The sequence below is a fragment of the Lutjanus erythropterus genome, chromosome 1 (genome assembly GCF_056507025.1).
Source record: "Lutjanus erythropterus isolate fLutEry1 chromosome 1, fLutEry1.hap2, whole genome shotgun sequence".
Taxonomy (NCBI): Eukaryota; Metazoa; Chordata; class Actinopteri; order Lutjaniformes; family Lutjanidae; genus Lutjanus; species Lutjanus erythropterus.
This window is the reverse complement of record NC_139317.1, coordinates 3,355,006-3,377,956: the sequence shown is the minus strand read 5'-3', so window position 1 is coordinate 3,377,956 and position 22,951 is coordinate 3,355,006. Positions and strand designations below refer to the sequence as shown.

The following is a 22,951-nucleotide window of genomic DNA, read 5'->3' as shown; positions in this document are numbered from 1 at the left end:
TTGCTTTAACTTAACTGGTTCCATATAAATCTGTCTGCCACCAAGTTTGATTTGTCTGAGAAAAATTCAAATTAAAAGAACAAATTCACACTTTTTCTTTATTTTCTTCCAACATTATAACGCCCTCATTAATGTTTCTCAAACTATGTTATAACTATGCAACGCACATCATTGCAATAGCTTCTAATTTAGCTCTTCAGTGAAGATGTTTCTTTCTTCTCTCTTATTTCCAAAGTGTTCATCATTTCTCTGTGGAGCGAGACTCAGAGGAAATGGAAAGCAGTCGAGTGTTTTATACAAAGCATCTCAAACACGACACTATTTGGAAACACCAGGGAGACAGTTAACAGTTGTCGGTTTCCATTTTAAATTTGGAAAATGAAGTTTGCCAAATTAACTATTAACCATTCATTTTTTCCTGTGTACCACCAGCTGTACTGACAACTATCACTGAACGGTTCTGAGGAGTTTCCATTCGTGTCCCAGTGCACAAATACAGTAAGTTACACTGAAGACTGTCCTGTCAAAACATTAGTTAATTATTAAAATATTATATTTGCCTTTTGGCTATGAGTGTGCAACTATCCTCTCCAATTAAATCAGGTACTGAGGTCACATAAGTGTTTCTTCTGCAAGACACAAAGAAGTCAGCAACTTCCTGGTCACAAATTAGACACATTAAATATCAAAATCAAATTTGGCTTGATTTCATTGTTTTTTCTAATTTGGCCATAAATTTAAATGTGAGAAAAAGAAGCCGTTGTGTTGGATTCGCGAATGAATAATAACACAACAAATTGTTTTTAAATTTTTCCAATTTTCGTTTCCCTATTGAATATGAAAAGAACGAATAATACACTGATTGAATAGGCGCATCTGTCTGTTCTTTATTTTTTTCTTCGATCTATGTCTTAGCACAGAGACTAGAGTATGAAGTGTCTGGACGTGAAGCTCAAAACAAGGCCCTCGTCATGACAGATGGATGGGGGCATCGCAGTCATGGAGATATGAGCTAACAAGAGGAAGAAACATGCCATCGTTTACTTGCTTGGAGCTCCTCTTGTGTTTGGGGCTCAACTGCCCCAAAAGAAGCAAATAAACTATCCACACAGGAATCAGAAGACAGAGAGACAAGAGTAACGTATGATTGATGACAACGAAAAACCTGCATCATCCTAACTCTCAACATCTGATCGATCTGACTGTAGAGAATCTTTACCTCTCTTTTTGTGAGAAAACGCCAAATCCAGGTCGACATTCCTCCTTCCGCTCTGAAAGAGAAAACAGAGAAAGTCTGATGCAGCTTTGATAACTCACCTCTTGGTATGCAGCTCGTAAACACAAAAACACTCATGTAGTGAGACAGACAAGTATACACAGAGTGTTTTATACCAGAGTGTAACCCTCTTCGTCTGACTCGGGCTGGGACAGGTCAGACTCGCTCCTGGACTTCATCAGTCTGTAGCTCGGGCTGCTCTGCACCGAACGGCTCTCTGCACTCAGACTCTCACTCCTACAAACACAACACACAGGCCAATTAATCATCTGTGTCCTTCAAACACCCTAAAAAACTGAACTGCACAAGATTAAGATATAAGCAGGGACAGGAGTTGCAAATTAGCCTCGACTAGAAACACATCTGTATCTTGTTTTTGAAACCCGCTACAATGTTTCTTGCAGTGTCCCTGACAAATAAACTAATAAATAAATAAATCAAATAAAGCTCTGATTTTTCTGCTTTTCAATGCAAAGGTTTTTCACCAGCAAAGACCCAAATTTAAAGTCGATCTGACTAACCCTCTGGTAAGAGTACGAGGTCTGTAAATGGCAGAAACTGGGCAAAATTTGCACAGTAATGTCAAAATGGCCAATATGCTGTTTGGTTTAGGCTTCCTAGAGTCCTCACACCAGTCTGTGCTTAGCAGGGCTGGGTAAAATTAATTTATGTTTTTTCTCACCACAAGTGATTTTTGTGATGTGTGACTGGTTCACTACTGCGGCAGCAATGACCCACTTGGCAGTTCAGCGTGACGAGATGCCACCAAATCAGTGGACAGTACTGCTATACTACACGTGTGGTGTCTGATAAAAATGAATGCATAAAATCTGGACGGATTATTTCAGGAATGCTTCCGATCAAATGATGGGTATCAAATGAAGTACGCTATTGGTATCGGTGTCACTTTCAGGGTACTGGTCCCGGTCTTGTAACTTTATAGCCTCGTGCTCGGGCCCTAAAAATGATTTCACCCCCAGAGAAGATACATAACAATTACCACCACAGCACTGAAATCACTCCTTGCCAAACACAAAGGGCCCTAAATACATGTTTAAATATGCCAAAAATGGTGGAAGGTAATATATTCACTATGACAGGTTCTATCAAGGCCCATCAAAGTGAAAACACACCACAGGCTCTGCAGAACAGTAACCAGATGCTATCAGGTTCAAGGTGCTCGAGGCAGAACGTGTTGTATAAATATTCTGTAGGTAAAAGTTCAGATTAAACTTGTTGGAACAAGTGAAAAGAAGGTTAAGAATTTTCAGATGATCTACAGAAGTCTGTATCAGCAAAAATCTGACACACATCTCACACTCATCAGTGAGTGAAACTGGCTCAGTAATTTATACAACTATACATCAATACAAATACAAGGGTTCACAGTGTCCTTTTAATTTTATTACCATTATTATCCAAAGCCTCTGCAGATTTGTGGACTGGCAGTGTGCAGAAAACATATTTGCAGGTTTGAATGTATTTTAATGGGGATTGTTCTCCAAGCCAATGTTGGCTAAGACACTGGGACTATTTTTAAACTTTCCTGTTGGCATATGCCTCGTTGGCCAATTAGTCTTTTTTCCATTATGTTCAAGCTCAGATATTAAAGAAAAGGTTTCAAGTGACTCGTAAAACTGCACTCAATACACTTGTCAATAAAGTATGCACACTCAAAGACAACTGTGGTTGCTGTAATGATTCTTCCTCTTCATACCAGCTGCAAAGAGATTCCTCCCTTCAAGTGACTCCAGAGTTAAAGATAGGGGACAAAATCTATACTTCTTGTTCTGTGAAAAACTGCATGTTGTCAACGAGAACTAATATGAGGCTTCAGAAGTCTGAGTTAGCAAAATTAAATGATTATCTTCCAAAGTTTGTCTTTTTTATGTTACTATTCTTCTTCTGCAATCAACAAGAAAAGCCCTACCCGAGGAAAACTGAGAATTTTTTCCTAAAGACTACTTTTGTGTCTTTATTGCATTATATATATTGGGGACATCTCAATTTCAATATTAAATCCAAAATTGGTCAAAATGAGCTTTCAATTCCAGTTATTGAAATAATAACTGAATCTTTTCCTGTATCTTTTCTTCTCTCCACTCCTGTCTACTTGCAGCTTTCAGTGTCTGTCCAACTTTATCTGATTCGATGAGTTTCCGGCCCTAATGCTGGACTGATGACACCTGAATTCGTTTCAGGTGTTGATCAATCTCAGCAGTCCTCTGATCGGATGTTTGTAAATGGAGGTATTCTTTGCTTTTATATATGGGTAGAAATGTTTGTATGCTGCCAGTATACCTGATGAAGGTCGTCCAGACCGAAATATTGTTGGATATTTAATAAATCAACATAAAGCGAGACACTGTGCGGGAGTCCTTTCTGATTTTCTTCAAGTTGAATCTTCCTCTGACGCACCCGTCACACATTCAGGTGTGCAGGGACCTTTTTAACATTTTTTTAAGTGTCTGTCCGAGGGAAAAAAAAACAAAACACCACAACACCTCAAAGATGACTCAGCGTAGCTTACTGGCCGTTATATCACACTTCATCCCATATTTGACAAAAGAATTAGAAAATGTAAGTGTCAGGTGTCAGGGAATAAAACCAATAATCTGTTGATCTTTACAAATAAAGAGAGCCATCCGTGCTAAAAAGGAGTTACAATTTAATGAAATCTTTCAAAGGTCAAATTGAATTGAGGATTTAGAGATTTGAATGCTAATATTGTATGTGCTGGAAACATTTTTGTACTTTTTGTTTTTACAGTGTGCTCCTGACTGCAGGCCAAGTTTCCATCTGGGGAAATAAATTGACTGAACTGAACTGACCTTGATTTTTCTGACTCAGCTCAACTCTGATCAAATTAGCTTTGGCTGAACTTTAGAATACATTTATTCACAATATGAGAACCGCAGACTTTTGTCTCCCATCTCAGTACAGGAGGGGATCTCTTCATGGCCAGTGTTGACAGAAGGAACAATTCCAAATGTTCATATTGAATTTTGTTTCAAGATACATTTTTAAAAATATAACGACACTTTAAAGGGACAGGACATCCCTGTGCTGTTTATCCATCAGGATAGTTTTGGTGTGAGTTTTGGAGAAAGCACAAAAAAATGACTTTGAAAAACTCAACAGCAGAAATCATGACCCAGTTACTCAAGATAATCCACAGACCCTGTTGTGAGCAGTTTCATGTTGGAACTCATGGATGAGAGGTCACAGTTCAGCCAAAGAGGACGCCATTAAAGTTGACATCCTTCACTGTCACCAACAACCAGCCTCTCATCCACGAGTAGTCTGGCAGAAAGCAGGGCTGAACGATTTTGAAAAAAAATTATCTAATTGTGATTATTTTGGCTAATATTGCAATTATGATATGTTTTGTAATAGAAGGAAAACTAATGGTTACATTTTTATTCTCATTTTCATTGAAAAACATATTAAAATGATTATAATGTGATTTTTGTAGGTTTCCTGATGTTGCTCCTGTATGATTTGTAGACCAGGACATCTCTGCAACATCACAACATTTAATTTAAAATGGTATTTTGACCAGGGCTGCATAATTATTCACAATATTATCATATATATATATATATATTTTGAAAAGGGAAAAGTGTGTGAGAAAACAACATTATAATACTGTACTGAGTTGCTGCAGTGATGCTGTTCAACAAATGAAAGAAAATACGTTTGTTTGGTAACAAATGTCACATCAAAAATTATCATTCCCACATTGTATTGCAATATTCCATTCTAAGCCACACCGAAACAATCCAGATGAATAAACAGCACTACAGGGCAGGGTAGAAACATGTAGCTTTGACTTTGAGGTGAACTGTCCCTTTAGACCTCAGGAAGAGGTTAAACTGAACAGACACCAGCTGACTGTACATCTTGTTTTCTGCAGTGTTCTGACCTGGTCATGAAGCTCAGACACTCCTGTGTTCCTGTTGCTGACTGCGTCTGACCCTCCTCCTGGTTCTGTTTGCTCAGCTCTCCCAGCACCGGGCTCACGCCCAGCAGCAGCAGGGCACAGCGGTGGATCACAGAGTTGCAGGCTGCTGTGTACAGGTCCTGGCCCTCGGGCAGACCCGTGCTGCCCCTCCTCCCCTCCTGCGACAGAATGGTGTCCTCCTCTCCGCCTCCTCCGCCTCCGCTCCTGGAGACGGAGCCGGAGCCCAGTCCTGTGCTGCTGCTGGCCCGCTCCCTGTCCCGACTGCGAGCTACCTCCCGCGCTGAGAGGAAACATTGAAAGATTTCTGTGTTGTGCGAGATGCACACACACACCACACACAAATCAAACACACACACAAGATGCTGGGTTAGAAGACAAGCAGCAGCCACATAACACACTCAAGGTTTACTAAGAGTGCACAGTCCATAACCAAAGCCCATTCCAACGCAACACATCAAAAAGCTTTTCTAACACTGTCACATTCATACCAACTGTCAAAGTTCCCCTCCAGACATGTTTTAAAGTGTGTAAAAATATTCAGCTGTTATTCATGATTCCTTTAACAGTGTTCTCATGCCTAAAAAGTAAAAAACAAACTCTGACAAGGGCAGGAAGCACATCCACTCTTACTCTCTCCTGAGAAATTCTGGATCTGGCCTTCACCACTGCTTTCACGTGCATTGAGATGGCCAGCGTTAACATCAGAGAGAGTTTCAGTCACACGTGTTTGAGCCTCAGTCAGACCCAGACTCAGTGTGGAGTCTGTCATGCACCAATGTCAGCAAAAGCAGATGTTTCAGAACAGTAAGTGTAGTTAGCATCTTCTATGTGTTTGTGCTCTTCGCTTTCAGTTTACTTTAGGGCTACAACTAACAATTATTTTCATAGTCAATTAATCTGTACATTATTTTCTTGATTAATTGAATAACAGTTATTTTCAAATGTCAGAAAATGGTGAATGGTGTTTCCCAAAACCTAAGATGACGTCTTAAAATGTCTTGTTTTACTCACAACCCAAAGATATTCAGTTTAATCATAATTAGTGATAAACAAATGAAATGCAGGAAATCTCCATATATGACCGTTCTTTCCATGAAGCTAACTGGTGAACTGCTTCACATCTGTTTGGCTGCAGAAGCTTCACACAACTGTACACAGTCCTTGTAGCAGCTTTAAATAAATAAATATACAAACCATTAAAACTACAGTAAATGACACAGCATCAGATTTGAACCCTGAATTAATTTTACTTTCACCAGAACTTAACGGCCGCTTACACCAAGAACTATAAAATATAAAATATATAGCAGCTTTATAGTTTGTGGTGTGAATCCCACCATCCACCTGAGTTAGAACAATTTCAGAATTATATTTTTTATAGTTACAGTTCTTGGTGTGGGCGGCCTTTATCTCAATATGACAAAACATTCAATGCAAGCAAATAAAAAAAAAAAAAAAGGTTTTGTCATTTTAAGCAGTTTAATAACTTTAATAATAAAGCAGAGATGTGAATGAATGAGAGCAGGCAGGATAAAAAATTTTATTATATACCGAATGTTCCTGATGATTAGCACACTGAAAGCATGTAAACATACAACTCCAGGCAGATGCACTTACTTCCAGCAGTCATTACTTCATGCTCCCTGTCCTCCTCTTCATCATCTTGTTCCTGATGACCCTCTTCTCTCTCGCGGTCGGCTCTCTCCTCAAGCTCCGCCTCCTCGTCGATCGTCCGTGTGAACGAGTGCTCCTGAGGGTCCATGTCCAGAGAGTCCTGATTGTCTGAAATCTGATCGAGCGGAAACAAACATGAGAGCATGAAAACATCCAATTAGAAAGGAAAACAGAGGAAAACTGGAAAAGCAGTTAGAGAATCCAAATGCAGAGTGCTGAAAAATCAGATTTGACATATAAATGTTGTTTACTCACCCTCCTCTCTCGTGAAGAAGACCTCGTCTGGATGAAGTCCATATTCTTACAGGCCAGCAGACGGTTTCGTACCTTATAAACACTGCGATAGACCTCAGCAAGGGATTTAGATGGTTGATACCTGGTAGGAAAACAAAAATGAACTTGTGAAATGTGATGTTTAATTAGGCTGGTATGACTTAACCACATGGAAACCTTTAAGACAAGACACTACAGGCTAAAACATTGTGTTTCTATTAATTGAGCAAAGATTTTGGGCTTTTTTGCTTCTATAACACCCTGTCAAGGTTTATTTCACATTATTGCATGGCTTTGTTAAATACATGATTCTGATTGGTCAATTACAGCATTTTAAGGTTTGTTATTTCTGTATAACAGACTGTTGTTACGAAGAACAGCCCGTTACTATGGACACAGTTCTGATCATTAATTCTAGAGGGAAAAAGAAAATCACAAAAATCATTTCTAAATAAATATTTTGTGTCAAATGATTGATTTTTTGGTACATAACCACATAACAAGCAGGATAAAGTACAATGTAAAATTAATATTTTGTGGCAACTGTTTTTTTGGTAAGTAGCTGTGTAATAATCAGGATAATGTACAGTGAGAAGGTCATTATTGTGAAATAAACTCCCTCTGGATGATTCAAGACCTCCTGCATCATCCTATCAGGCTTTATTTCACAATAATGACCTGCTCACTGTGCATTATAATGATTATTACATGGCTACTTACTTAAAAAAAAATCAATAACTTGATAAAAAATATTTATTTAAAAATTATTTTACTGTTCCTCCAGAGTCTATGATCAGAACTGTGTCCATAGCAACGGTCTGCTATACAGAAATAACAGACCTTAGAGTGCTGTAATTGACCAATTAGAATATTCAAATAATAAAACAAATAACCGTGTTAATGCAAGTCATCACTGGGGACATTTCATGGTGATATCTATGAGTTATTTTTTATTATTTTTAACCTGTTCATCTATAGTGTCTTGTCTTAATCTGACATAATCACATATATCTTACCTGCCCTCTCCACAGCCTTGGCCCAGTAGTCCTGTGTGCTTCAGTAAGGCTGCCAACACAAACCTGGACACAGTGTCCAGCAGGGACTCATTACTGAGAGACGCATTGTCCCAGTCTGTAACAGAAAACACAGAACAGTCAGCACACTGTCACTAACATTTCAGGGCCTCTGTCTCCAGCCCAGAGACAACAGCATTCATTAGAAGCCTCGTCAGGAGGCAGACCTTTGCTGATGGCGTAGTCTTGCATGTTGATCCAGAGGCTGTTGGCAGGTTCTTTAGAGGAACCCAGAGCCAAATCCACTAAGACACTCAAGTCAGGACGCAGTGTGCAGTCAAAGGGCTTCTGCTCCTCGTTACCGGACAGAGCTGCCTCCAATAATGAACTGATACAGGTGTCTGAGGGACAGAAGTGGACAAACATTCATCAGCTTAACAAGCCGGAGAGAAAATAACATGAATAACGGAATAAAATGGCAAAAGTCAAATGGACAAGAGCCTTAAGACTCAGGTAAGACAGTCCTGCAGAGTACACACTATCAGGCTGGAATTTTAATTCACAGTTGGGAAAACATCAGAGGACTGTCCACTCCTTACCCAGCTGTGGGATGTCCATTTCCAAGCCGTTGCTGAAGAGCGGCGTTTTGAGCCAGTAAGCTGTATCCTGTTCCTCCAGTGAGGTCGGCGCTCCCTGCAGCATCCCGCCGAGGCAACGGCCGACCAGCAGGGCGACTGTCCTCTCCAGATCCACCAGCCACACCCAGGAGAGCGCCGGCGGTGGCAGGGACATTCCTGAGGCTGGCTCAGCAAAGTCAGATGTACCTGAAAAGTTAGAAAAGGTGTAGTGGGAGAAGGTCAGCATTGATTCTACCAACCAGAAATATAAAAGTTACCAAAACGTATCAGTTCTGAAGATAATGAGGCATTGAGAGCTCAATAAGTTTTGATTTATGTAGTGAAAATGTCAAAGATCACTATAGAAATATCACACGGTGAACACGCAACATCCCCAGAGAGATCTGTAGAAGAAAATTTATTGCCTAACAGTTTTATTTTCTTCATTCCCAATGCTGTCTTCTCTGGTTCCCAAGGTCCTGCATTTCAGTATGACATTAAGCTCTGTGCTGAGATAAACTTAAGCCCCTTTACACTAAACAAAAACCCATTAACACCCACTAACATCTGGCTTTTGTCTTCAAAGAGAAAGGGTACAAATGGCATTCACTCCAGGTCAAATGACTCTGTATTAAGTCACAGGTCTTTAATGGTTCCAGCTCAGATTGACTGTGATGCAAACATGACATGAGATCTTCACCTCTTTTCAGCCGAGGCAATGAAGGCTGAAAGCTAAGTCTTCTTATATTGTATATTCTGTTCCTTTTTTATATTTCCTCTTGCTTATATTTTTATATTTTTTGTTGGTACTTCTTCATATTTTTGCGATCCACTTTGCTGCTCTAACACTGTTAACACAGTTAAATTAATCACACCTTAACTCACACGGGAACTCATCTTGCTAAATGCTCAGCCAGTTTCCCTTCTGGTCTTTTATCATTACAACAGCACAATCATAATAACACTTAAGTGTAACCTGTTTTATCCAGGAAATCCCAGAATTCAATTCACCTTTTGCCTTGTGAAACAGACTTGTATCTAGCTTACGTAAATCTACTCAGACAGACTTGTGTGCTGTGCAGAGGGATATAAATTGTCTGCCTTCAGGTTTCGCAGAAGTACTGATACGACCTGTATACTGATGGTCATTATAACCATCTGTTTTCTTCTGAAGCTTAAGTTAAGATTCTTTTCTTTAATCTGGAACCTGAGTGAAGTTTCCATCAACAAAAAATACAGACTCCTAACCTTTAAAGAGTTACAACCATGTGTTATCTACAAAACTACAAAACAAGAGTCCTAAATTACATCTGAGGATTCAAGAGCTCACAAACACAAACATCTGGAGGACAAATGGGCAAATGCTGAAATCAAGATGCTAAATCTTTGAGTAGAGACAGTGGAACACACTCAGCAATTTCACTCTGATGCAAATACACTAGTGTTGAAAATGATGTCAAGAGACAAAGAGGGTCTGAAGCTGACCTGGCTTTGTACAGTCTCTGTAAAGTTTACAATTTGTTTACTACAGATATTTATCCAAACAAAATACATTAAACCTCATTTCAAACAAAAAACTTAGTGATATAATAGACAAGCAACTGTAATAAATTAGACTTAACAGAGTTATGCAAGGAAACTTGAAAGCTTGGGGGGAAAACCAATAACTCAGCCATTCATTAAGATCAACTGTAAAGGATGTGTTTTTATGTTTTGATGAAGGCTTCTTTGTGTGGCTTCTTGTTTTATTCTCACCATGCAGAGGCCACTGGAGCTCCTGGTCCTCCAGAGGGGAGGCGGCAGGCAGCAGCCTGTTGAGGCGGTCCAGAGGAGGCAGCAGGTCCAGCAGGTGGCTCAGCAGAGGCCTTGCCACCGACACCGGGAGCAGCAGCAAGGAGTTGATTATCTGGCACAGCATGCTGCCTGCCGCTGACACGTAGATCACATCTGGAGATGATAGAGACGTGATCGGTACTTTGAGGGTTAAATGACCAAAGAGAGAAACACTGATTGCGACTTTGGCTGCACAACATTCAAACTCCTGTGTCTTTGAGTTAGACACATGAAGCAAACCTGGAGTTAACCTAAACTTCTAAGAAAGATCAATACATTAACAGGAACATTGGAGTGTTTTGGGATAAAAAGGCAGAATAAACAAGAGGAGGACAAGAAGGTCAATAGGCTGAGGTCAAAATAGCAACACAGAGGGAGTAAAGGAGGCATTTCAGCTAAAGTTGAAAAAGAGTTTCATTGATCTTCCTCACCTTGTAGCTTCTCTCGTATGCTGCCATTCCAGGAACTCTCTTTTATCAGAGTAGCTGAACGGGAGAAGATGTCTGTGGCATGAGGCAACAGGAGCTGCAGATGCTTGTGCAGTAAAGCCACACTGCTGGAGTTCTGCACAAAAACAATGTTTTAGAACTAATTTTTCACCAACAATAAAACAATAAATTCTATCTGGTGATTATTAAAGTCCATTTTTCCGTATCATGACATATTTCAGAGTGAAACAGGAAGACGGGACTTGAAGTCAGGAGAAATGTGATTTGAACAAGGAAGAGTGGGCGTGTCATGACCCGACTGAACATGCTGTTGCTAGCTAAGCTCTGTGCTGATAAAAGCTGAAGATTGATTGTTGGGTGGATGACATGATAGCCTATGTAAGCACACATCATATTCTGTTTTACAGAAAGAAAATATGACTGGATTTTGATAAAAGAATTAGAGAAAATGACTTTTTTGTTTGTTTGTTTGTTTTAAATACGTGCACAATATGACCAGGGATGTGATCTAAAAGGGTTAAATTTCATCTCATTTTGACTCAAACCACTGTCTGTCTTTCAGGAACCTCCTGAAAATACATACTTGAAAAAATGTGATTTATAAATATGTATCACCATTGAAATCCAGTCATTTTCCCAGGAACTGGCTCAAAGACAAAAAAAACCTTTGCAGCTTGGAGATACTTTGCTTCATGCATCAGGTATAAAGACTGTTCTTTCAAGTTGAACTTATCTTTCAAGATAAACAAGCAGATTTAATGTAATTTCATGCCTCATTAAAAAGACCATGTGAGTTCTGAAGTTAAATGTGCAATATCAAGTAAATAACATCATCTAACTGATCATGGGACATTTGCTTTTCATGTCTGCTACGTGTATTACTTCATCCGAATGAAAACATGATGTTGTAACAAGTGTTGTAAGAAGTCACACGACCCTAATGGCACAGGACCAAGAAGTTTAAATAACTTTATTATGTAAACGCTATTTTATCCCTAATAAAACTCTTATCTGTGGAAGAGAGAGTAAGTGTGTTTGAACAGGCTGCACATCAACAAACACAGGGACCATTCAGCGTTCTTACCTCGGTGACTGAGTTAATGTGGCAGTATGCTAACAGTTGTTTCTGCAGGGAGCACAGGAGCTGGTGAAGGTGAGCCGGCTGGCTGCTGTCAGAGGAGGACATGCCCTGTTGCAGCTTGTCACTGTTCTTCTCCAGCTCTCCAAACGCCTGATCCTGCACAACACAAACACACACACACAAATCAGACATGAAGAGATACAAGCTCACAGATATCACAGGCGTACAAGGTTAATTTATTACTATATGTGTGCAGATGAAATAGATATAAGTGTTTTACAGCCAAAAGAAACCGAGTTCAGGAAATGTTTTAATGACAGAAATGTTCAGTGAGCCACAGTTTGCTCTTGGCTACAGAGGAGATATCAAAGGGATCCAGAATTAACTGCAGCCTTACACGTCTTCCTAAACTGAAGGGATGTGAACAAGTAAACATTAGATTGTTTCAGGTTTTACAAATGAAGATAACCTGCTCTAACCTGCTCTGTGCGTCAGTTAACAGGCTAAGTGAAATGTCACTTGTTTGAAAAACTGCTCGACCTAGTTCTGTTTATGCAAAGTTTGGCATACTTCATCTTCACCTCTAACCCATTTTCTTTCGTCAAATATCAATGCTGACGTCCTTGACGTTTCTGTTTCCCCTTGAGTCAGCAGTCAACACGGATGACAAGAAACTTCTGTACTTGAGCTTCCATTTTTGAGTTCATAAGTGCATCCATTTCGACACTGACAGCAAAACAAAGTGTACTGCGAGTATCCAGATGTTGAACTCAAAATGGCCAAGAAGTTGAGCATGGAACACTGGACACTTCTCGCCCTCAACAATTGCCAGCTTGTCTACGTAGAGGAAGAGGCGGGGCTACCAAACTTGTGAACATGGTGGCCCAGGTAGTCGAGGAAGCAGCCACAGTGACTGCAGTGAACGCCAACTTATACAGATATAAGTCATGAATGTATTTTTATCAAAAAGTACCACTATACTGTTGTTGGATTGAAGCCACAAATTTGTTAGTATGGTTAAGTTTGTAAAGATTTGGTACCGTGAATCAAATATAAGTCAACATATTGGTGTGTTTTCAGCTGGTAGGAGAAGGGGGAGCTGGCCTGTTATCAACAGAGATTAGACATATTAATTAACAAGCCGGTAGATGTTTTGGCAGGTGGCAGTAAAGCGCTGCCCTGCTTCAGTTCACCCACAAAGAAAAAGAAGAAGCTGCAATCAGCATTTCTGGGAGGGACACAACAACCGTCCTCTATTTGAGACAGCAGCACCCTGTTGAAATTCATGCACTACATAAGTGAGTACTTGTGTGTGCAAAATGTACTACATGACAGTGTACTGGTGGAAGTATCTGAACTGAGACAAAGCAGAACATAGTCCCCTTTATAAAAGGATATCCTCAAAAAGTACAGGTTTTGGAAGGAAATCATGGAGCTGTTGGGAGTTAAAAGTCCTCCAACTCTATAGGAACAAAGTTGACTTAAGTAAATTACATTAGCTCTAAATGAATAGCTTAGATACTTAACTTACTCATTTGCAAAGAGAGAAAACACAACCATGCTACTACAACTTTGCTAGAAGCACATCTGGTTCGTCCTTATTTTCACACCCTGAATCACTTTGAATCAATGCGTTCCCTTCTAATCTCTATTAATACAACAGGAATGTCAGATGTTCTTCTACAGATGGCGACCATGAGCTAAATATAGAGGCTGAAAGGACCTTAGACTTTTCTTATGAGACACAGAGAATCATTACTTTGTTTTATCCTCTTCCTTTTGTATCTTGATTCTTGGCATCTTCAAATTTAGAACACCAAAATTTCATTTCATTCAAGTTTTATTGAATTTCTTTATCTAGATCTGGTTCGTCCATTCCTGATTTCTCCTAAAACAGAAAACAGAGCTTTATAGATAAAGAAATGAGTAAGAAGAGCAAAAAGGAAAAATACAGCAATGAATTCAAAAGGAGTGACTCAAATACAGAAAGCCCTGCAGTCTAATCGTCATTCATTGCTCAGACTTCCATAATCACACGCTTGAAAACAGCCTTTGTGTGTGTGTGTGTGTGTGTGTGTGTATGACAATCAATGAGAAGCCGTCTTTAGAGAGCGAGGCACAGGAACAAGCCACTGCTGTGCCAGGAAAAAAGGCAGCAGGTGATAATAACAAAGGATTATATGTGACTCATGCTCCGTCTCCAGCACTTGAATATTGAGGGAGACGTCGAGACGGTGGAGTGTAACAACGAGGCTCAATATGTTGACTTCCTTCCTGAGTAATGGCTGCCTTTGTCAATTCTAAATAGATCATAATGATCTCACAAATAATGGTTTGTTATTGAGGAACACGCATGATGAAATCAATAAGGGAGAACTCTGTGCTCGCTGTAAGAGCTGCACAAAGCATCATCTGACATCCACTCACAGTATAAAAGCCCAGGTTCCTGAGCAGCGTCTTCATGAGGATCTCAGCCAGGTGGGTGTCGGGGTGGCCCGCTGTGGTGCTGTATGTGGGGTCAGGGGAGGCTGTGAAGCCGGGGCCGGAAGAGAGCACCTCGGGGCCGTCAGCAGGAGAGCTGTAGCCCAGGAGCGAGGCCACGTGGGTGTGGTCCTGCAGGCTGGTCAGGATGATGTCGAGCTGCATCCTCTGCGGCACAAAAACAAGTGACCCGTTAACAGAACCAAACAACAGTGCTTCAACTTGTTGGTATTGTGGGTTCATAGTGAGGACAACAACATCAGGTCAGTCACCAAATGATTATTTCATTCAGAGTTCAGTAATCCAGCAAATAAGGCCAACGTACGGACAGTCAACAAGTTTGGCCAATGAGAAAAGTTGCCCTCAGCTGAGATTATTTCAACAACAGCTGATTTCACTCATGTGCTTCATCATTTCCCGTCTTATGCAATTTCATTCCATGAAAACATACAATGATAATATAGAGTTAACTGGACCTTCTGTGCAGGAAGGTTAAACAGATAAACAGCAACATCGTGGAACATTTTAACCTAAAATAACAAAAACATTTTGTTGCTACAAGAACTTGTAATAGAGCGAATTGTGTCTCTGACACTCCTGTTCTGGTTTCAGTCCTCTGTTCTTGCACTCTGCCAGACTCAATCTCAATGTCTAATGCTTTACAGCACAAAGTCACCCATCACCAACTATGTCACTGATTTTAGTGAAACTGGATCATATTTTATGGACAAAATGTTTTATGGTTTTCCCTCTCATGTCCTGCAGCTGTTCTGCCTCAATTTTCTGTGATCTGCAAATTTTCCTGATGGACACAGAGCTTCAACTGTTGCTAAAGTAACCATTGGCTGCTGTTAGCTCAGTTAGACGTGCAGCTAGCTAGAGAGGTATGGACCCTCTTATCTAATTCCAGTCAAGAAAGCAACTAGTGTATTTAAGTTGCAGTTGGCAATCTGAACATACAAAACTCCCTAAAAACTTGGTATTCCCTCCACAGCCATGCCTTATGTTACAATTTGGGCCATCTCATCACTTTCTGCTAGCTAGCAACACTAGCTATCTTAAACTAAATATAAAGGGAATATAAAGAAACATTAAACATTATTAGCGACATGCAATGGTAGTTATTTCAACCAAATTTATAATGAAACAGTATTGTCTATTTCAGCTTTAAGAGAAAAATCTTCCACTAGTTGATTCGAACCATTCAAAGCTTCTGCTCTCTGGAGTTTTTATTTGAGTCCACAAGAATTAACATTTGAAACGGTTCCTGGAAAGCAGCCGCCTCCATTGTTGAGGTCAGTTTAATTGTCACTGAGCTGCCAAGCGGGCACCAACACTGGGAACACAAAGTGCTGCACAGACTTATTTCCTATTGTTGAAATGCATATTGGGAAGATCAGTTAAAACTCTGTGGCTCGGAGAGACCACTTAAAGAATCAAACACAGCCTTTTACTCTGCCCACACAACCAACCGAACAAAGTGACCCATTAACAGAGTGGCTCGTGTTGGAAAAGCTGCAGTCGACATCCATCACTGACCTGACCTTTATGTTCAAACTTTTTCAGTACAAGCCACAACAAATGGGGCAGTGATTAATGTATACACACCTTAGGTACACTGATTTTTATCAGTGGCATTTAACCTGGTGGTTGTGACCTCATTTTAATGGGGAACATGGAGTTAATGGATTCAGAAAAAACTATCTGCAATACAAATGTAGAGAAAATAGCTTAAATTAGTTGCAGTTTTCAGCACCTGTCTCTCCACTGATGATCACAAAATTAAAAAGGAAACGTCCTGAAATGGAAAATCATACTTTAATTGACCCTTTGTTTTTCAAACAGTTGTCCAATCATAGCTTAGCAACCATAACTAGAGCGTCACAGGCCTGTCAAACTTTGCATTTCTCTACATGTTGAAGGTGTGCAGGAAGCTGGGAGAAGAGCGTTTCATGAATCTGGATGGTAGCATGTTTTGTGTCTGAAAAATACACACCTGTGAGGAACTGTTTTCATTCATTCATTCATTCATTTTCTGTAACCGCTTATTCCGTAAGGGTCGCAGGCTACTGGAGCCTATCCCAGCTGACACTGGGCGAAAGGCGGGGTTCACCCTGGACAAGTTGCCAGTTCATTGCAGGACTGACACATAGAGACAGACAACCACTCACACTCAGATTCACACCTACGGGCAATTTAGAGTCACCAATTAACCTAACATGCATGTCTTTGGACTGTGGGAGGAAGCTGCAGAACCCGGAGAGAACCCACGCAGACACGGGGAGAACATGCAAACTCTGCACAGATCTGGTCTAAAATAAGCTGCAAACATTAGCATGTCCAGCTAACTAATGCTAACTTACTAGCTGCAGTAACTTAACATGTCAGACAGAAACATTAAAACGTCAGCTGGAGACTTCTTAGCTGACTCAAGGAGTTTGCATCAGCTTTCATCAGCCAGCTACACTTTGACTTGTGAGTCAAAAATCCACCATCATCAGCTTTAAATGAGAATCTGCTTTTGTTTACTTCTCTAATGATTCACAGACCTCATGTTTCAACAATTACTCCAAATTTTTTATTTTAATCTGCCACCATTATCACCATTAACTGGATAAATGCAGTGCAAGACTGGAAAGTTTGGCAGGTGTAGCAACAGTAACTAAGGAGGGCGGTGGTCAGAGAAGGGTGAGATGAACTCTTCACCGTTCTACATGTGCATCCAGTGACCTGACGAGTCCCCTTATTGTTCATTACAGGCCGGTTGTAACAGCTTCATAGATCTGTGTGTGAGGCAGCAGAGGGTACCTGTCCTTTGGAGAGACTCTCCCATCTGTCGGGGCCCTGAGGCAGCAAGGAGTGAAGCAGCTCCATCCTCTCTCTCAGCGGAGGCAGCAGCATGGTCGCCCCCACAGACAGAGTCTCAATCACCGCCTGATGGGACAAACACACACCCACGTATTGTCACTGCCACCGGTGATGCTACAGATTCTGGACTTCTTGACATTTTAAGGAAATTACTGTCTTCATTTCTTCGATGCTAATCACGAAAAGAACAAGATGTTTTTCAAGGCAACATGAATGAAAAGCACAAAATATTCCACAGCTATTACAAAAATCTTTTTCTGAATACAAAGAGGACGGCCAAGCAGTGATGACTCATAGTCACATATTTCAGAACAATAGGTCTACAGCTTTAAATATCTTTAAAAGGACATTTGTAAGAAAATAATAATGATTTGCATGAAACAAAGAGCTGAGTTTGACAGTGTGAAAGTATAGAGGAGAACGTTTTAGGCTTTAGTATAATTTTGCCATTTATTTTTTAGTCTTATTTTATTTACATTTTTTGAAGATTTAACATAAATATCGAGAACAAAAAAGAAAGGGCAAAGAAGGAAAAATAAATAAATAAAACAAAAACAAACAAGAAAACAACAGTAACATCAGAAAATAGTATAGTAGTTAATAGTATAATTTTGTTCATTTATTTCTTCTTTTCCACTTTTACTCAATTATAACTTATTTTATTTCATAACACACCTGTAACTATCTCACTCATACTTTGAATATCAGCTCTGTTACTACACAGTAAATCACCATCTTAACTTTTGATACCTAAACACTCTTATTATTAATAATCAGGCTGTTATTATTTTTCCTGATGATGATAACTGCATTTTCAATGTATTTGTTTTAATATCATTGTTATTCTTATTCTTATTACAATTCTAATTTATTTCTTTTTACTTAGTTTATTAGATAACTATTTTAAATTCTTTTTTATTTCATATTATATTTATTTTATAAAATGTCACAGAGGGATGGGTGGGATGGGGAGGTGAGTCAGCGATCATGAAGGGCATATCTGATTTTAATAATGCTCCTGATATTATGATTCTGTTCCTTTTAGTCTGCCCAAAATAAATAAAAACTGTGCCTTTCTGTATTATATTACAGTAAACTGAATATCTGTTGGTCAGACAAAACAAAATATGTGATGTCACCTTGGGCCTCACAATTTTCTGATCATTTTTATATCAAATAATTAACTGTTAACTGGGGAAATCATCAGCTGGTTAGTCGATAATGAAAATATGTGTAAGTGGATCATTTAAAGTGAATCTGAGGTTTACTTTTTGAAGACATGACAGCAGCAGACTCAGGCCGTGTGAGGGGCAGGGGAAGAAAATAAAAAAGGGAACCCTAGAGTGCACTTTATCACATTTTCTCCACTGGAAAGGCATCAAATATCCTTTTTTTCCACTGAAGGGAACCCTAGAGGACGCTTTGCATGTTTTCTTGCACAATGAGTCACTGCAGAGGGCACTTTATCATGGTTTATCTACCATGTTTTTTTTTGTTTGTTTGTTTTTAACATGGGTCAAAAACACCATTCTTGCCCCGACTCTCCACCCGTGCCCCGTGATCAACAGTCTCACCTCCTGAATCTCATCTGGCACAGACGAGTCCATCAGTCTGAAGAGCAGGTTCCTCAGGGGCCTGGCCTGCCGACCTAAGATACTAGTGGCCACGCCCCCGGCCAGAGCCAGAGCCAGATGATTGGACAACAGCCGAAGGCACAGCTTGAGGAAGTTATGATGCTCTCTGAAAATACATACAATAAAAAAAAAAAAAACAATGATTCAGAACTTGCAAGAGTTATATTTTCTGCCAGTATATGTCCAGAAATATTTGTTATTTCACACCAATTAATGTACAACTGAAAGAAGGTGTACTGGCATGAAAAAATATACAACAAGCAAATGCATGTAATTAGCCAGCTCCAGAAATAGTGTGGTGTGGACTGTTCTAAAACTTCTAAAACCTCTTATTTCTTGCACAGTCTTTGTCATTCTGCTTTACATAGCCTTCACTAGCAGTGATGGTGGCTGGCAGGCTGTGTGTTTTTACCTGGATGAGGGGAACGGGAGAGGAGGAACTTCACTGTTGATGCCGTCACAGTAGCGCTCGAGGAAGGAGCGCAGGTGGGAGAAGGTGCTTTCTTCTAGGTCGACACAGTAGGGCCGGTGCCAAGCCACCACTTGCCTAGAGAGCAGAAGTGAGCAAATATTAGCAAGTGCTCTGATAGTCTGCAGGTGCTTGAGGGGACAGGTGAAGAGGTTGAAGGGATGTGGGTCACTGAACATGTCTAGACAGACGCCGACTAAAAAAAACTGCCCCCCCCCCACAGTTCTGAAGGGGCACAGAGTTGTTGTTTTTTAGAAAACAGTTCAAACTTGAAGCACTGAAGCAGTTATAAAGTGACTGTACCTCCACACCAACATGAAAATGGAGAATGATCCCTTGCACCTGCTCAAGGATCGTGTCATGCAAAGGCTTTGTCCTTAAAGAAGTTCTGCAGTGATTTAATTTAACCTGTCATAAAGTCAGGGAACTCACAAAAGATCGATAAAAAAAAAAAGAGTCATATTGAAGCAGCAGAGATATCCTGACTTTTAGTCCCTCGTATTGGTCAAGCTCCAAAAATGCTGTCAGGATCCTACAATTCAGATAATGAAACTAGTCTCTGATTGAAACCTCTTGCCTTATAAATGCCGACTTCTTTCAAACCCAGTTTCCAACACTGTCTGTCTGTTAAAAATAATTAGCCCTGGTGTTTTTCAGACTTTGGAAAGCCCCATCCAGAGCCACAGAAGACAATATACAACTGTTTTCACAGGCTGAGTCGTGCTTCTTGTGACAATTTAAACGGACTTCATGTGTAAAATCAATTGAGTGTCCTACAAACACATCAGCTCTCAGCAGACAACAAGCTATGTTGCTTCAATAAATATGTCAATATTTTTGTGATGAACGGCTGTTATTATTCTACCAAGGCTAAATAAAAAAAACTTTATTTCCTGTAAAGACTGCATGTTAACACAGATTAATGAAAAAGGCCTGTCTAACTCATTAGATCACATCTTTAGCTAAACTGTACACATCTTTAACAATAAACGCCAAAAAAAAAATCAGTGTTTTGGTATTCTTATTTCAAAAATCCAAACATGTTTTCTTCCAGCAAAACAAAATTTGCCGTGTGCACATGTAGGTGTGAATCAACCAGTTTCAACCGATAATATCATGACGTCCTCTGATCAATTCATCTTCAAATTTAACAGCAAAAAGCTGAGATTCATTTTTTTGCACATTTCTGACTTTATAATCTCAGAGAATCTCAGAGTACACAAGTTTCTTCTCTCAATATTAACCCTCCCTCTCCCAGCTCCATAATTTATTTTTACATAACTTATTTTTACATTGGCTCTAATATGCCTATAAACACACCTGATACATGTATAAATCCTTCTTAGAAAATTTCAGTGAATACTTTTGGAAAAAAAGGATGACCTTCACAGTCTTGTATAGTTGTACTCTGTAACACAGACAGGAAAAAAAAAACTTCTGTACCTTTCACATTCTGTTACTGACCTTTAACTTAGTTATGAAATCCCCATTAAGCACAGAAGTCCAGGCGTGTTGTGACATCACCCCCCCTCCCCCACTTATGTAAATTTCTCTTGTAAAACTCGTGTTGCGGTCGATGTTAACCTCACTACAGTCCGTGTGTTTACTCTGACGGGGGCTGACCTGTCTCTGGGCAGGGCTGTCCACGCCAGGCTGTGGGACGTCCCGGCGGAGATCTGCTGAATGGCGACTCCGTCCAGGCCGACCACTTTCTTGGGCTTAGTGATTGGCCCTGTGGAGTTCCCCTGGCCACACTGGCCCATGGAGTTGTTGCCCCATGCGTACACTTCATTGTCTAGATGGTAGATTGAGAGAAAAAGTGATACAATACTAGATACGGCTGTGATGATTTTTCACACTGCTCATGAAATGACACTGAATAATAATGAGGTAGAATTTGTTCTGCACTGAGCTGAAAAATGACCTTTAACAAATTCGGTATTAGATTATGCTACTGCAACAGTTCTGTCACATGTTTAACAAACACAGAATCTAACCGTGTCTGCAAAACAACACTCAAACTGTGACTGACAGAAGCAGTGGATTTAGCATGAACTGTAACACTGAGCACTGATCCCTGACTGCATGCAAATGTGTTTCTATCAATGCAGCACCAGCTGTTTGCAGCTATCTATCTACGACAGATGTGACAATACCAAAAAGAAAAAAATGAAAAATTGTGCCTGAAAACATCCTTTATTAACTAATATATTTTTCTATATGCTTTTTGCCTTTACTATAAAAAAAACAGTTGAAGACAGACAGAAAATGTGGTAGAAAGAAAGGATGACACACAGGAAAGTGCTGCAGGCTGGCAGCTGCAGAGAAATGACAGCCTCAGTATTTGGGGCACGCTCCACAAAGTAAGCTACTGGTACAGCTATTAAATAACAAACCTGATATTTACAGCACATTTTGTTCATACAAAATTAGTTTTTCCTTCTAACTTAAAATAAAATAAACCTGAAATACAATTTGCCAGCCATAACCTAAGCATGTGCAAATAATTTTCTATGAATTGTCTTTGGCAATGAAAGCATTAGAGCTGCAATAAATAACTGATTAATCGATTATTAAATTAATTGCCAACTATTTTGGTAATCAATTTGAGTCATTGTCAAGAGAAAAGTAAAAATTCTTTGATTTCATGTGTGAATACTTTGTGGTAAACAGAATATCTTTGGGTTGTGGACAAAACGTCTTAGGCTTGGGGAGACACTGTTCCACAGTGTTTCACCATTTTCTGGCATTTGAAAACAAACAACTATTAACTGATTAATCGAAACAATAATCAAGTAATTAATCGATAATAAAAGTAATCGCTAGTTGTAGTCAGAGAATGTACAAATAATGTATGTACAAAACAAAACACAATGCAGCAGTCAGTCATTTTATAAAATGAAATAAAAAAATGAATCATGTAATATTACTGTAGGAATCGTCAGTCTGGTACTGCATCAAGATATTTTTTTATCATGATATCTGATCTATTGTTACACCCCTGCCATTTACAGATACGCTTTAAAAAAAGAAAAGAAAGGATGGAGTGGGAGAAAACTTGGACATGAATCAGGAATAAATAACTACCATGTGACAAGGCCAGGCAGTGACTGTCCCCGATGGAGATGTCCACCACCCTGGTGGTCGCCAGCTCCTCGATTAGTTTGGGTCTGAGTGCTGTGGCCTCAGAAGAACCACAGCCCAGGCAAGCACCACAGCCCCACGCGTACACCTGACAACAAGAGACAAGAATTATTAGCAGATGTTTTCTGTTAGTCGCACTGCAAAACTTTTTATTTGACTCCTTTACCCCCCAGAC

At 39.8% G+C, this 22,951-nt stretch overlaps 1 protein-coding gene across 4 annotated transcripts in view; it reads right to left on the bottom strand.

Moving 5' to 3' along the window:
- The window catches only part of herc1 (HECT and RLD domain containing E3 ubiquitin protein ligase family member 1), an 89,070-nt gene that overhangs the window by 49,960 nt on the left and 16,159 nt on the right, over positions 1–22,951 (bottom strand). For 3 of the 4 annotated variants that reach the window (XM_084721199.1, XM_084720943.1, XM_084721116.1), the window contains 17 exons: positions 22,720–22,864; positions 21,256–21,427; positions 19,576–19,710; positions 19,104–19,269; positions 17,470–17,595; positions 14,608–14,829; positions 12,184–12,336; positions 11,082–11,214; positions 10,573–10,764; positions 8,800–9,024; positions 8,428–8,601; positions 8,204–8,318; positions 7,170–7,290; positions 6,858–7,029; positions 5,202–5,544; positions 1,393–1,513; positions 1,220–1,271 (listed from right to left, as the gene is read on the bottom strand). In XM_084721199.1, the coding sequence (XP_084577325.1) occupies positions 1,220–1,271; positions 1,393–1,513; positions 5,202–5,544; positions 6,858–7,029; positions 7,170–7,290; positions 8,204–8,318; positions 8,428–8,601; positions 8,800–9,024; positions 10,573–10,764; positions 11,082–11,214; positions 12,184–12,336; positions 14,608–14,829; positions 17,470–17,595; positions 19,104–19,269; positions 19,576–19,710; positions 21,256–21,427; positions 22,720–22,864 (2,767 nt within the window). The remainder of the gene's footprint in view (positions 1–1,219; positions 1,272–1,392; positions 1,514–5,201; positions 5,545–6,857; positions 7,030–7,169; positions 7,291–8,203; positions 8,319–8,427; positions 8,602–8,799; positions 9,025–10,572; positions 10,765–11,081; positions 11,215–12,183; positions 12,337–14,607; positions 14,830–17,469; positions 17,596–19,103; positions 19,270–19,575; positions 19,711–21,255; positions 21,428–22,719; positions 22,865–22,951) is intronic. The other variant, XM_084721029.1, reaches the window with a different exon arrangement.